The following is a 16,054-nucleotide window of genomic DNA, read 5'->3' as shown; positions in this document are numbered from 1 at the left end:
ACTAACTAAATAGTTAATTATAGATTAATAGTCACATGGGGACATGATGACACGACTACAGAAGACATCATGTGGCAAGAATGCAGGAGTTATTCCCATGAATGTGAGCAGAGCACAAATATTGAAGTAGCTGCAGAGCCAGTGAACAAACTACTCATTGTCCGTGTTGTCAGTGATCTGGACAACCCACAACATTTGTAGCAAATTTTGTCAAGTGACTCTCCAGTTCCTCACTGAAGTCACTGGTTGAAAAGCTGAAGCCCTAGCACAGAAGTTTGAGGACATCACTAGCCACTTCCTGCCAATTGAAGTACATACCAATTAGCCCTATTGCCTTCTAGTTCCAGAATGATTTTCTGCTTATGTTAGTCAGTTGCCCCTAATTCTATACACTCTTATTTTTGCTGATCATTTTTTGTTTGGAACCATATCCTTTCTGGATGTTGATATAAGTAATATCCTATATTTTCCAATCTATCATTTCATACCCTCCTCAAAATTCAACTCAATTAGTTGGACATGATTTAACATTTACAAATCCATAGTAACAGTCAAAATGCTGAACCACTTGTCTGAGGGCAGCATGGTGGCACAGTGGTTAGCGCTGCTCCATCACAGTGTCAGGGACCCGAATTCGATTCCTGGCTTGGGTAGCTGCCTGTGTGGATGCTCCGGTTTCCTCCCACAGTCTGAAAGACATGCTGGTCAGGTGGATTGGCCATGCTAAATTCTCCCTCAGTGCACCCGAACAGGCACTGGAGTGTGGCGTCTAGGGAATTTTCACAGTAACTTCATTGCGGTGTTAATGTAAGCTTTACTTGTGACTAATAAACTTTAACTTTAATAACAGTTTTAGTAATGTTGCCACAAATGACATTAGACTAATAGGTATATACCTATAATCTAGCCTAATCTAAATTGAGACGCAGGAATAATCAATTCAATAAAACTGCTACATAGTCAGATGATATTCTATTTGCTTTATCCAGCCCCTAATCCTGTGATAAACAATTACACCCAGTCACAGATTCTGACAAAGATTCACCCAAACTTGAAACGTTGGCTCTGTTCTCTCTCCATATGCGCTGTCAGAGTTGCTGGAAGCTTTCCTTTTTGTTACAGAATCCTTCATAACTGCCCTAATGGCATCCCAAGTTCAGCCAACAGGAAATATTCTCAGCAAAACACAACAATCAGGTTTCCACCACACCAACAGCGAAACAGTGGTTCTCATGACCAATCCGAAACATTGGGTGTGATTTTCCTCCCCCTCTGTGGTATGTTTTGTGGCAGCACACCACTTGCTGGCAGCGGGATCTCATCCTCTCGCCATTGTCAATGGGGTTTCTTGCTGGACACACCCCTTGCTGCTGGGAATCATGGGTAAACATCGGCAAGTTTCTGGTGATTAACTCTGCTTCTCTCCAGAATTGCTACCTGGACCTGCTCAGTTTATCCAGCATTTTCTGTTTTTAGTTTCCATGGCTAAACCCAGTCAAACTCCTGCTACAAGTTCAATGAATATTTGCTGAAGCTGCCAGCCTCAGTTTGGCTGAGTTTGAGCAAAAGAACCATTGTTTTTCTGTTGCTGTAGTGGAAATCTGACCATTGTGTCTCCTGGGGGAAGTTGGTGTTCCATTGACTGGGAAAATTGGTCACTTCTTTATGCAACAGTTTCATACCTGCACACAAACACTTCCTGAGGAGCCAGAGTATTTGGAGTCATAATCCATGGAGCCAAGCAGAATACAACGTGTTCTGTGAAAATGGGAGCATATCCAACAATCTGGAAAAAATGTTAAGAAAATGGTACACTTACAGAAATATTTTTATGGATTTATATTTGCATTGTCTGTACAGGAGAGGAGGAAGGGAGGAATAGCAGTAGTGATAGGGATTCTATAGTCAGGGGATCAGATAGGCGCTATTGTGGTTGTCAATGTGACTCCAGGTTGGTCTGTTGCCTCCTTGATATCAGGGTTCCTTGGTATCAGGGCCCACTTGCAGGGTTTCCTGAAAGGGGAGGGTGATTAGGCAGAGGTCATGGTATATATTGGCACCAATGAGATAAGTAGAAAAAGGGATGAAGTCTTGCATCAATAATTCAGCGAGCTAGGCAGTAGACTGAAAAGCAGGAGTGATCTCTGGACTACTCCTAGTGCTAAGTGCTAGCGAGCACAGAAATAGGAGAATATTTTACATAATTATGTGGCTTAAGTGTTGATGCAGGAGGGGAGGGTTTTAGATTCCTGAATCACTGACACCCAGGCCTAGTGCTTTGGGCCCCATGGAGGCTCGAGGAGGTAGATCACCTTACTATTTGCCCCTCTTCAACTGACAGGCTGCAGAGGAAGGGACCGTCAAGGGTCGATCTCGCCACTTTCTACCAGGATGAGGTTGCTGGACTGCCCCTGTAGCCCTGGCAGACTTGAAGATCATCCCTGGTATGATGATTTCATGATGTGGATATGCTGGCGTTGGACTGGGGTAAACACAGTAAAAAGTCTGACAACACCAGGTTTAAGTCCAACCGATTTATTTGATAGTACACTCACTAGCTTTCGGGGTTAGTCCCTTCATCAGGTGACGAAAGCTAGTGAGTGTACTATCAAATAAATCGGTTGGACTTAAACCTGGTGTTGTCAGACTTTTTATTATGATGATTTCAGGCAGCCCTTTGATCAATTTCTGCATTCCTGCCTGTCAGCTGTGCAAATTCTGAAGTGGCCAGATAACTTTAAGTTCCATGCCCCTGGTACCTGGCAGGATTTTAAAATCATTGCAGTGCTCCATTCTGGAGCAGGGATTTTCCTTTCTCCCTGTCAGAAGCTCCAGGTGACAGCAGACTCTTATGAAGTCCTCCTAAAGAGAAAAGGTGTCAATTTCATATGGGGAGTTGGTGGGGGTAGGGGGTGTTCCAGTCTGCCCAGCTGTGCATTCAATCTCAATGAATGCACACAGCTTTGACTTGAAGTTGTTGAGGCTTTCAAGCAAGCATAAATCATTGAAACCCTCTCCATTGCACTTGAAGCCTTTGATCTGTAACAAGTTCAATGTGCAGTGCCTCGTAAAAGATGCAATTGTCAGATCAAGGGATTTTTATCAACCTCCAACCACATGCTTATTTTGATTTCCTCTCATGGTTGACTGTACCTCAAGTACTCCATTTATCCTGACTGCAATATAGAGTAAGGTTAGAGTCCTTCCTAAAATGTTTCAAAGTGTCATTACGGTGAGAATAACGATGTGATCCACACTGGTTTCTTCGATGCATGCCTCACCGCAATCCACAGACAGTGCACTGAAAGAGCCTCCATGTGAACCACGCTGTTATGGAGTCTCCAGGCGTGTGACTCGACTGTAGCTGCAGCTATGCGCCGTTAACAAGCAGGAGATGTATTTAAACACTCCCCGCCACTCACAGCCAGTTGAATCAGGAAGATGGCAGCATACAGACCAGCTCCAGGGTTTATGGAGGGAGAGCTTGGATAGTTTCTGGACTTCATGGAAGAGAGGCAGGCCATCCTGTACACCCAGAAGAGAAGATGACCCAGATGCAGGGTCTCCAACGTAGCCTAGGAAGTGGTGGCGTGGCAGGTGGTTCCCATGGCCTGACACGCAGGACTGGTGGCCAACACTGGAACAAGATGAATGACCTACTTCAGGCTGCAAGGATGAGTCTGTCTCATCCTGGCATCAGCCCCTCACATCTGAATGTCCACCTCGACCCACTCTCTGACACCCCACAACTGTCCAGCACCAGACCCTCCCATCATCCTTCTCAAATCCCTCTGGCTCCTCCCATCATAACCCCTACCTGGCAAGCACGGTGCTGAGCTATGCCACCCACTCCCGCTGTGCCTGCCAGCCACCAAGCCCTCAATCATCCTCTAATGTCTCCGCAGGAGAAGATAGCGCATAACCGAAGAGAGTGGGAGAAGATAGGTGGTAGAACTTTTGAGTTGTGTCTCCTAACTTACTTTGAAGAACAAGCGATGGATCTCACAAGGGAGCCACCTTAATGGGCTGTGAGTAACAGTGATGTTGGCATGCATCACGGAAGTGAGGATCCACAAAACCTTCATCTATGTAGACCTTTTTCAAGTTAGTACCAAGTTGCCGACATACTTGTCCCTCCCTAACACTTACCCATATGTCTTTTCTTGCAGGAGCAACACTGGATAAGACTGGGTTCTCAAGAGTCAGCCTGACCCTCCCCAACTTCCAGAGCTCACTTCAGGTGCCCTTCCATCCCATTGTGTGTCCCAAAGCCTGACAAGCACCCCGAGTAAAGGTGAAGCACTGGAGCCCATGTCAGGAACTTCCAGCCAGGAGACCCCAGACATCTCCTGCCCTTGCTGATTCCCCCTCCCTGACACCTATGCACTTCTCAGGCTGAACTGGTTCACACAGTTATATCCGTGCATCTGAAAATCGAGCAGGACCTCCCAGATCCAGGGAACACCCACCAAGGGCATCAAAGGCCACAGGGCGCAGAACACAGCAGATCACCTCCGCCTGTGAATGTGAATCCTGCTGAGTCACTAAGACATAGCAGCAGGCCCCATAAGATGAATATGCTGTAGGGTTACCAAGAGGGCACGGTGAAGGTGGGCACCGTACCCATGGATAGAATTCACTGTAAATAATAACAAAGATAATTTCACTTCGCAGCCACGGGTCTGTCTGTGACTTGTCTCCCAAAGGGAGCCTCGTACTCTCACGCTGAGAGACGTGGAGCATCATCCAGCACTGGAGAGGCCTTTCAGCCCATTGAGCTGGCACTGACGATAACTACCTCTGAATTTACGTAAATCCTATCCCCTAGCATCTGTGCCATATTCTTGGATGCCGTGTATTCCAAGCACTCCGATGAGGATATTGTAAGGATTGTAAAGTTACTGGCATCCCAGACAGCACATTTCAGGCCCCCATCACCTGCTGGATGCACACTGTCCTCACAGATCCTCCTGAGATTCCTGTCCTGTGCCCTCTTGTGATAGCTCCCTAAGCAATGGAAACAGATGTTCCCTATGCACTATGTACACACCCCTCACAAACACATGCACCCCAATCATGTCCCCTCTCAGTCTCCCACCCCATCTCCACTGGCAGCACCAATGCTCTATCCCAAGTAGTAGCCTGGTGACCGTTCAGTGGCCTGTCCACTGCAACCACAGCATCCCTACAGAGAGGTGACCAAAACTGGACACAGAACTCCACCTGTGGCCTGATCACCATTCCGTGCAGTGCCAACATGACCAACCCATCATTAGACCCTATGCCATGACTGATGCGAGTGAGTGTCCCATGTGCCTCCGCTACCACTCCATCAATGCACCCAACCGCTTCTCTGAAACCTGCTATCGCATTAGTCAGGCATGACCTCCCCCTGCCAAAGCTATGCTTCTCATCCTGAACCAATGCACTCCTCCAAGTGGGCTGTCATGCCCCCTCTCTGCATCATCGCCAACAGTACCCCCACCACCGACATGCAATTCACGCCTGGAACATTGGACACAGTGGTGCCCCTGACCCTCACTCGGTCATAGGCCTGAGTGTCTGTGTGCAGTCAGGACAGGCAGGAGTCAGGTGTCAGCAGTACCAGGGTAGCATCATAGCAAGTCATCATCACCTTACTGTGTGAACATGTCACTCGCTCACACGGCCATCACCCAGGCCCATCACCTTGTTGTGATGTCAATGCGACCCTCGCCGGGGGGTGTTGGAGCTGTTGGACACCACGTGAACCTGGCCTCCTTGGTCTTCCTCCTGGTCTGCTGGATCCTTACTGCTGCCGCTGGTCCTGTCTCCTCCTGGTTCTCCTCAGCCTCATCCTCCAGACTCTCCTGTCTGCTTTCTCTTCAAGGCCATCCACCTGTCCTCCTCAATGGTGTTGCCCTGCTGCTGTGCCACATTTTGGAACACACAGCAGACCACCATGATGTGGGATACTCTCTGGGGGCAGTACTAGAGGGTGCCGCCAGAGCACTCCAGACAGCAGAACCGTTTCTTCAGCAGGCCGATGCACAGCTCGGCAACTGACTGGGTGATGCATGGGCCTTATTGTAGTGGGTCTCCACCTTGGTGTCAGGCCTCCATGCTGGCATCATCATCCTTGACTCAGCAAGTCGCTCCTGTCCCCCATGAGCCACCCTGGAAGCTTTGGCTGGTCCTCGAAGACTTGGGGAAATGAGAGTGCCACAGGATGTGGCTGTCATGCACAATCCCCATGAAGCATGTGCACAGCTCCAGGATGCCAGCAAGGTGCTCACATACAATCTGCACGTTCAGAGATTGGAACCCCTTCCTGTTAAAGGGCATGCCCCGATTTCACGGCACCCAGAGAGTGACGTGTGTGACATCTATAGCCCCCTGCATCTGCAGCATGCCAGCAATGCGGGCGAAGTCTTCAACCCAGGCATCTTGTTGGGCCTGGCCCAGGTTAAAATGGATGCCCTACCCTGCCCGTGTAGTGATGGTGGGTTGCCTCACATCCTTTAAAAAGTACCTCGATGTGCACTTGGCACTTATAACATTTAAAGCTTTGGCCAAATGCTGGCAAATGGGATTAGGTAGGTCAGGATTTTCTCTTGTGTCAGTGCAGACTCAATGGGCCAAATGGCCTCTTCTTCAGTGTGACTCTGTGATTGTGCGATTTTTCACTTTCTAGCTGTATGCCCTCACTTAATTTTGTGCAATTTGGTACCATGAAATTTAAGATTTTGTTTCACATTGCAGGAAACCTATGTACTTATGTTGGGAGATAGTGAGAAGGGATTTCCATTCAATTTGCATTTATTTAGTGCCTTTAGCAAAACACTTCATAGCTAATTGAATACTTTTTAATAACTTGGAGATTTGCTTGGGACTTCTGTTGATGGTTTTGTTCAAAGTATTGCTTTTCTTTGAGGCCTGGATTCCCCCTATTATAACAAAAAGCGGATGAGGAAGAGACTAGATTGAAAGCTAGTAGAGTGAAACATCACAAATATATCTCTCCCTGACAGGCACATACACGAGTTTACAGAACAACAAAGTCTTATTTAGATATTTAAATCAATGCCTCAGAAGGCAGACTACCCCTCAATAACTCACTGAAAGCTCACAGGCCACTTTCACCAGGAAAACAACATTGTTTGCATCGGTCAAAGCCACCACTGCCATGAATTTCTTCATAACTGGACCTGACCAAGTCTCATCAAGTCATGAAAGGAAAATGGTAAAACTGATATCTTTCCCAATTAACTCAATGGAGAGAGATAGTTATCCAGTTCTATTGAAGGCCAGGATTCTCACAGATGGAAAGACCACTTGACAGAACACATGTGCCACTCAAGTCCTACATGATAATGTCCACTTCACCTCACCATCCTAACTTGATGATCAGGAAAGGCTTTCACCTTTACCAGAACACAGTTAGTACACAAAGCAATCTCCTTATCCCGCATGCCAAATGCACAAGAAGCTGTCTTGGTGAGGGCTACCTGAAGCTATGGTTTATGACTTCATTAAGGCTTCTGCAACAGTGGCTTCAGCAGATTAATGAGGCTTGTGCCATGGACAAGAAATTGTTTTAAAATTAGTGTCACAAGTAGATTACATTAACACTGCAATTAAGCTCATGTGAAAATCCCCTAGTCGCCACACTCTGGCGCCTGTTCAGGTACACTGAGGGAAAATTTAGCATAGCCAATGCACCTAACTAACACATGGTTTGGACTGTGGGAGGAAACCAGAGCACCTGGAGGAAACCCACAAAGACAGCAGAGAGACAGTGCAGACACGGCACAGACAATGATCCAAGGCTGGAATCGAACTCGGGTCCCTGGTGCTGCGAGACAGCAATGATAAACAATGTGCCACTGTGCCATGCCTTAAAGTGCAGTAGAGCAGACAACCGATATCTTTCAAGTTCTTTATAGATCCTCGATAATGTCCTTCAATAGAGCCTAGCTAGAATTCAAAGATTCTTATAGCAGGATGCAAACAACACAATGTCATGATGGTGGTTAATGCCTGTTTCTAGAAGCTGAAAGATAATAATGACGAAGAGAGTGTGGATAGATTTTCTACTTTCTTGCAGCACAAGGAGGGCACACAGGTGGATGAGGACATGCAATAGTAACAAGAGAAAGACAAGGACACTTGTCAGCTCAGTTATCTCAAGGAATAACAGTTGACACAACCAATAAAGTCATTTCACAGTGATAACACCTGCCTGCAGTGCCCTCTACAAATCCCTTCACTATCAAAGACATTCTGCCTACTTCTTATACAAGATAGAGGTTTACATTTCCCTGTTATTATCTAAAGCCACGCGAAGTTGGAAGCATGCACAAGAATGAATTCAATATTTCATGTTTCTTTGACTTTCTTTTGAATAACGAGACAAGGCAACTAAAGTCTTGCAAAAGCTATCAATTCAACTATTGCAACCCAATGATGCAAAAATTTCACCATTCAAAGAATAGAACTGGAATCAGGTTAGAATTTTACCATTGGTTCTAGCAGGCTAAGGTTGAAGGCCACCAAGCTTCCAATCGCCTCATCTGGAAATGTGAGCCCCTCAATGAAGAAATTATATTCATTGTTCCCTTTTGTATAATCCATAACTGATGACAGCATTGTTGTGCCCAGGACTTTTGTCATTTTTGCTGTAGTTTGTGCAAAAAGAAAAGGAAAATGATGCAATGACAATTGAATGAGATCTTGAATAAGAGAAAAGCAAAATACTGACAAAGGGTCATCTAGACGCGAAAAGTTGGCTCTATCCTCTTCCCACAGACCTGCTGGGATTTTCCAGTATTTTCTATTTTTGTCTTGAATAAGAGAATGTGTCAGGCAGGGAGAAGGGTAAGAAAGAAACAAGTTGAGAGCTGGTATGACGTTCAAAGTATCTCTTGTGATGATTTTTAATTCTATGTAACTTTAACTTAGAAAATTGAGAGACGAGAATGAGTAGCCTAAACCCATAATTCATAACTGCACAGAGTGGCAAGCAAATAGAAAGCAAGACAAATTAGGAAGCAGGAGTGATGTGTTGTCAAACTTGGGTTTTTCTTTAAGTTACTAGAGAAAGAGGTGATAGACACTAATGAAAATCTACACCTTCTGCAGAACATCAGACAACTAGGTCAGGATTTTCAATTGCTGGTGACATCATGAAGAAGTGCAGACACTGTTTGAAAATTGTGGCCAAGGGAGGCTGAAAAAGGAAGTTTCAAATTGAAATCATTGAATAGTATGGTATGCATAAGTTCACGGCTGCTGGGTTCAAAGTGGGCAGAAGCTGAAGGCTTTTCATGTTTAAAAATGGTAGGAGCTGGGAATCTTGTGCTGACTCCTGCATTTTATCTTCCATTTGGCCTTTTGACCATTTTTGTATTCAGTAACGATGCTGGCTGTCCGAGGTACTGCCTGTTCCCTTCTGCAAAGCAGTGGCAGGCTTCTGTATGGCTGCCTTTGCTGCTCATATTCTGCAGGCAGCTCACACTTCCTGGTTACGTTTGGTGCCACTTAATTGGGCACTGAGCTTACCACCAGCTCAGTTAGGGAATTTATATATTATGATAATATCACGAGTGACACAGTCATGAAACAAAGTCAGGAGCTGAAAATTAGCCAAGAATAGAGACCTTGATTTGAAAATCAAGGTCACAGACTCACTGAGATCATGACGAAAGACTTGTACTTTCTTTCCATCAGAAGCTGAAATGTACAGCTGGAGTTTGTAGTCAGGTAGCAGAAATTTGGGTCCTTCTGTTCTTAGTATCATTTGAGACATATCAGCAAGGTCTGAAAAGAAGAACATCCACAGATGACAATAGAGTAATGGGGTAGCTACATTCTTAAGATGAACAATGGGTCAACCAACCAGAAATATTTACTTTTCTTTGCATGGTTTTAGTCACCTCCCAAAAAGTGATTGTTTTTATTATTTAGCAATAACATCTCAACTTTCATGTACTCATTAAGAACTGATTCCAGCCTGAGTACGTATGACTCAGCCAGCAGTATGTCAATACATTTTACTTGTTACCTTCAAAAATGGGAACTGTATCATCACTTCTGTCATATTTTGCAGTTGTGTGTGCCTCCTTGTCACTGTTCACAAGAAGGACGGCTCCATGTCCATTAGGACCCCATTTCCACGAACCCTGGTAAAGAAAGGTAAAATAAATGACTTGCATTGTTATAAGTACCTTTAAATTAGCAAAAAGCATTTTGAGTCACTTCATTGGAGAAAACAAACAAAGAGACATAGATGGAGATATTGGGAAAGGTAACTTAAAGCTTCTTCAAAGCAAGAAGTCCCTAATTAAGTATGCAACTTATGTTAGAAGCGATAAAAGCACCTTCTAATGGGCTGATATGATTGCAGGTAAGAAAGAGCTGCTACGATGTTTATAACATTGCAGCTAATTGAAGGAGCCACTATTGGCCTTATTTTACCATTTTGATTCTAAGTGCTGAGCAGACTTGAAACAGGGAGTGTTTCAGATCTGACTTTTAGACCCATTCTCAGGCGCCTCCATTCGCACTTTGCCTGCAAAAATATCAGTGAGTCTGAATTGCATTGTATAAGCCTGAGGACGGGGCTTAATGCACCGAAAATCTTACTGCTCCAATTGGCACTTCCGACTGTGCATGCGCAGAAAAAAAAGATAAAATAACACTCCCCTATCACATCCCTCCCGGGCTGGATAATGCCTCCCCCGGCCTCCACAGACATTGCCCACAACATTACTGACCCCGTTATTCTCCCACTCCCCAGAGCGATCACAGGCCTGTCCCACTTCCTCACATCCCTCAGCTGCTGGAGATGCAGCGACAGAGCCAGGGAATGCAGGAGGGACTGAGGGCCACACTGGACCAACAACAAGGCTGTTGGAAGGAGTCCCAAAGCTTTCAGGTGGACCAGCTGTTGCCTGTGTTTCTCAGGCTAACACTGCAAGGATGGTGTCTGCAGTGGAAAGCTTGGGGCAGGGGATCCCCACCATGAGTGGCAGGCTCCAAGTGATGGCTGAGTCACAGCAGGCCACAGCACAGTCCCAGAGGGCCACGCCAAGTCACAATGGGCTATAGCTGAGTCCCAGAGGGCTGCACTGAGGGAGTGAATAGGTTTCAAGATTTTGCGACCCATGGCTGAGATGCTTGAGAGCTTACAGGAGATCCAGCAGGACATGCTGAGAGACAGCAGGCTATGGTTGCAGTCTATGAAAACGTGACCCAGTCGCAGATGGTCATGGCTAAGAGGCTGCAGAGCATCTCAGAGGGCACTTGCTGTGAATTTTGACAGGTGGTCCTCGACTCAGGTGGGCATTGCAGAGGGCTCAACTATCATGGGTAGGACGCAGGTGGTCCTCCAGGACTGGCAGGGCCAGGTGATGCCGGAGCTTCTGGAGCTCAATGCAGCTCACTGCAGAAGCACCACTATCCCATGGAGTGACCCAGAGGCCCACAGGAACCCCAAGGGAGGAGGAAAGGCTCAAGGTCATGCTGGGGCTTTTGAGCCAGAAGACTGTGGCTACACCTTCTGACCCCCCCCGCTTCCTGACACTAGGGCAGCGGGATGAAGAGGATATCATGGATATGTTCCAGACAGCTGGAAGTCGATTAGGGCCCTCATGGTCCTGGCCCTCCAGAGGACGTCTGCCACACGCATCACAGGAAATGGGTCAAGGTAGGCAGCTGGCCCCCTCCACCTCTGATGTACATTCTGCGGAGTCACTGAGATGTAGCAGTAGGCCACGTAAGGCTAGGAAGTTGTAGTTGCATTGAGAAGGTCTGCACTAGTTAGAAAGATATTTAAGCACCTTAACATTTTCTGTTCACAAGTTTGTGTTAGAGCATATTATTTCAACACCTTTATTGCAATTAGATGTTTTTTCACCATGCACCTGTGACTAATTTGTCTCGAACAGGAATCCTCCTACACTGATGATCGCCAGAGGGATGCTTCATGTTGATGAGGGGGAGGCCCCTCAATGCTGTGTCACTGAGAAAAGGAAGCCATTGCTTCCCTACAACCCACGAGCGATTCCCTCCCTTTCCCCACCCCACCCACATAGGAGTTTCAGATCCCTTATCCACTACACAGGCGTGGGCTCAGCATGCATGTGGAGCTCAGATAGGAGTCAGACTAGTTTGTATCAGGGCATCATTATGGTGCTTTTCAGGTCATCCTCCTGCTTGCCAAAAAACTTGCCAACACAGCGTACCTAGACCCACCACTCTGGGGTAACAATGTTGCAGGAGATAGAATGAATTTTGGGGTGTGGAACCCACAGCCCCTAGCAGTTGAACTATCTGGTGATCAGCACTTCCCTAGCTGCCCTCGCATGCCTCATTTGAGTTGCCAGCCCTTCAGTGCCTGGATGGTGCTCCCAAGGTGTGCTCTTCCTTTTCTTCCATCTCCTCCTGCTGGTCATCCTCCTCCCCAGCGACGCCCAGCTCATCAGCCTTCACATCCTCCTTCAATTGGTCACCTCTCTACAGAGCCAGGTTGTGCAAGGCACAACACATGACCACAATGCGGGAAGAGATCACAGGGCAGTATTGTAGAGCCCTGCCAGGGCAGTCCAGGCACCAGAATTACTTTTTGAGGAGTCCAATGTGCCTTTCCACTATTGCACAGGTGGCTACATGGGCCTCATTATAGCAGGTCTCCGCCTCAGTCAGAGGCATCATCAGCCACGTTCAAAGTGGGTAACCCATATCACCCACAATCTACCCCAACAGCCTGGGCTCCTCCTCAAATGCCTCCGGAATGTCAGAGCTCCTGACAATGAAGCTGTCATGCACACTGCCTGGGTGTCTTGCACAGATGTGCATAACGTTCATATTATGGTCACACACAAGTTGAACGTTCAGGGAGTGGAATGCCTTTCTACTGATGAATCTTTGTGGATTCTGTTGGGGGACCTTGAGGGTGACCTGGGTGCAATTGATGGCTCCCAGTATGTTAGGCATCGCCACAATGGCTGCAAATCCTGCAGCCCAGCTTCCTGATGGACCTGGTCCAGGTTAAATTTGATGTACTGCCCTGCCTAGGCATATAGGGCTTCTGTGACCTGCTTGACACAGATGTGCACAGCTGACTGGGAAATGCCACATACATGTCTGCTAGGGGTCTGGAAGGCGCCAATCACAAAAAAGTTCAAAGCGGCCATTAATTTGACAGCCACAGAGTCGGGTAGGGTGCCTGCCCCTAGGTGCTAGGTTCTGTTTTGTTTCGAAGGTGGAAATGTCAGTGGCACACTGTCTGACATCTGTTCAAATGACACTCATGCACAGAATTGCCTGAATCTCTGATCCCTCCTCCTCCTGTGCGCCTTCCCTCCCCACTCCCCTTCTGGGCAAATGGTCACCTCCTGCTTCTGGTGGTCATCTCCTTCTACTCCTGCAAGTGATAAAGCCTGGGCCTCCTGTGCCCACAACTCTTCTTCCAGCTCCTCCTGCTCAACTCCAGCAACAACCAAAAAAACAGCAAGATTGATTGGTTGCATAGCAAAACCTATCTTGTCACTCTGAATGGGGTGGGAGAGTGGGGTTAGAGATGGAGAGGAGCACAGAATCAGGACAATTCTCAGGACTGCAAAACCTGACCTGGGAAAACGTACCCTGCAACATCCAATTTTCAATTTTTTGGGGGGCAGGGGGGCAATGGGGTGAAATGGGGGTTGTGCTGCACAACCACAGAAATATTGCCAATGCATCATAGGGGCTGTTGGCTGCAGGGGCAGGCTGAGCATAAAAGTCCCTCTTGATGCTCCCTCCAACATTTTGTCCCGATGGTGAAAAAAATGAAAACAAAAAAGACTGCTCTAGCATTCATCACTCATACTTTCCATGCCTACCCATGCCACATCATGCCCTCCACCCAGTCCCATGGCCTTTCATAAGCTCCATGCCAATGTATGCTCCTCTGTCCATTTCACATGGCCCCATACACTCTCTCTGCCAACCTACGCTCTATCCTGTTGTGAAGTTACAACTTGTTTCTTTAAAATGTTTTTTTTAATTTAAATTCTGGAATTTGAAACAAGATAGAACAAATTGCTTTATAATGCAAAATTACATTCTATGAAAATAATGAGAAAGGCAAACAAGGTCCGCAGCAAAGGGAATACAAAGAGAGACACTTCACATCTCAACAGCCATCCAAATTCCATCTCCTGCTAATCAACATCTCTGAATGTGGAAATAGGGTGTATTCAAAGAATAGTTATAAGTTCAAATAAATCTTATTCTGGGATGAGAGACATGGGGCTGTATTTTACCACTTGCTGTCTAAATGCTAGGTGGGAGAGTCTAGATCTTTTTTTTTGGGTGTGTTTTCAAGCCTTCCCCCCACCCCACCACCTCTCCCAATTTGCACTGGCTGCATAAGTTTGGGTGAGTCCATTTCTCGCTGCAGAAATCTGTGGGTGGGGCTTAACGTGCCCAAAAGCTTGCAGCTCTGATCGGAGCCTCCAACTGTGCACGCGCATTAAAAAAATGAAATAAAGCAGCTCCCTGCCTGATCCCTCCCGGGCCAGATAATGCCTCCCCCTTACCCCCACAGACATTGAACCACCCCACAGCCCCCACCCCCAACAACATTACTGACCCCCTTATCCGCATGCCCCCCACCTCTGCGCCACCCAGACCGATTGCAGACCCCCACCTTGCCAATCGCAGAGAGACAGCGCCCCCTCCCCCCCACCTCCCCCACCCCTCATCTCCCCCGGCTCCAAAGGATGTCTGACACCTCCCTCTCTCTCCCCTGCCCCCAATCATAGAGGCAGAGATCTCCCACACCCCATCAGCACACCTGCAAGTGCCCACTTGCCTTCCCCTCAGTGGTAACAAACAAACAGCACGTAACTTGCTGTGAAGCTCTCCCATAATACCTGCAGCTGATCTGCCTTAATAAGGGGCAGTTCCATAAAAACCCCCAAGGATGGGCAGACAGACAGGCAGTGCAGAAAAAAAACGTCATTTTAGGCAGCCAGATTTCTGGAATCAGAACTGACCAGGTTGCTGGATGCTGTGGAGGCAAGGCAGGGCACCGTCTTCCTCTCAGCAGGACATCATCCAAGGGGGACTGATGGGAAAGTGGCCTGGGAGGCAGTGGCTGCCTCTGTTAGTGTCATGGCATTGGCCAAGACAAAGGGAAGCAGTGCTGAAAAAAAAGTGACCTCATCCGGAGAGCAAGGGTGAGTGTTGAACCCCATCGAACATCTTCCCCCAAATCACACCTAGATAGCCCCACTCCTAGCACCCTGCATGCTTCCAGCCCCTGGCCCTTAAGCAAACTCCTACTCTGCAAGAGTCATGCCATCATTTTCTTCATGGCTCCTTCTGTCCCCACAGGAGAAGAATGCCCATAACTGCCAGGAGAAAGCAAAGACAGGGGGTGGTGAATCCAACCTCCAAGTCCTCATCCACTTTGGGGAGCTGGTGCTGGAACTGTGAGGGGAAGATGACACCTAGGCCATCAGCGACAGTATAGTAGGGCTGGAGCCAAGAAGTGAGCATCTGTCAATCCTCCAATCAATTTGAGTCAATTACTGCGGAGCATACATTTAAGGTGCAAGGGACAAGATTTGAAGGAGATGTATGAGGCATTTTTTTAAAATACACAGAGGGTGGTGGATGCCTGCAAGGCTCTGCTGGAGGTGATAGTGGAAGCAGATACAATAGTGACTTTTAAGAGGTGTCTTGACAAATACACGAATGGGATGGAAATAGAGGGACATGGTCCTTGAAAGGGTAGGAGATTTTAATTCAGATGGACAGTATGGTCGGTGCAGGCTTGGAAGCCCGAAGGGCCTTTTCCTGTGTTGTAATTTTCTTTGTTCGATGTTCAGTGGAAAAATGTGAAGCAAATTTCATGCATCACAGCTTCCTCACTCTCCCTTGCACTGAACTTTGTGTTCTGTGTTGCAGGAAGGGACCCAGATGCTCCGGGACCATCTGGTATCGCGGCCCCTGCCTATCCAGCCCTGACAGTTCTGAGACTCCTTGGAGGAAGCTGAAGAAGGGACTTCCAAGGGCGGTATCTTTT

General features: G+C 47.2%; 1 protein-coding gene across 4 annotated transcripts in view; it reads right to left on the bottom strand.

The window, feature by feature from the left end:
- The window catches only part of LOC145359989 (protein-arginine deiminase type-2-like), a 63,560-nt gene that overhangs the window by 12,693 nt on the left and 34,813 nt on the right, over nt 1–16,054 (bottom strand). For all 4 annotated transcript variants that reach the window (XM_080214879.1, XM_080214880.1, XM_080214878.1 and 1 more), the window contains exons 6-9: nt 10,043–10,160; nt 9,670–9,798; nt 8,500–8,657; nt 1,683–1,786 (exon numbers count right to left, since the gene is read on the bottom strand). In XM_080214879.1, the coding sequence (XP_080071005.1) occupies nt 1,683–1,786; nt 8,500–8,657; nt 9,670–9,798; nt 10,043–10,160 (509 nt within the window). The remainder of the gene's footprint in view (nt 1–1,682; nt 1,787–8,499; nt 8,658–9,669; nt 9,799–10,042; nt 10,161–16,054) is intronic.

Source organism: Carcharhinus amblyrhynchos, chromosome 30, assembly GCF_965287045.1.
Source record: "Carcharhinus amblyrhynchos chromosome 30, sCarAmb.v2.hapA, whole genome shotgun sequence".
NCBI lineage: Eukaryota > Metazoa > Chordata > Chondrichthyes > Carcharhiniformes > Carcharhinidae > Carcharhinus > Carcharhinus amblyrhynchos.
Note: the sequence above shows the minus strand (reverse complement) of the source record. Positions and strands in the feature narration are given on the sequence as shown.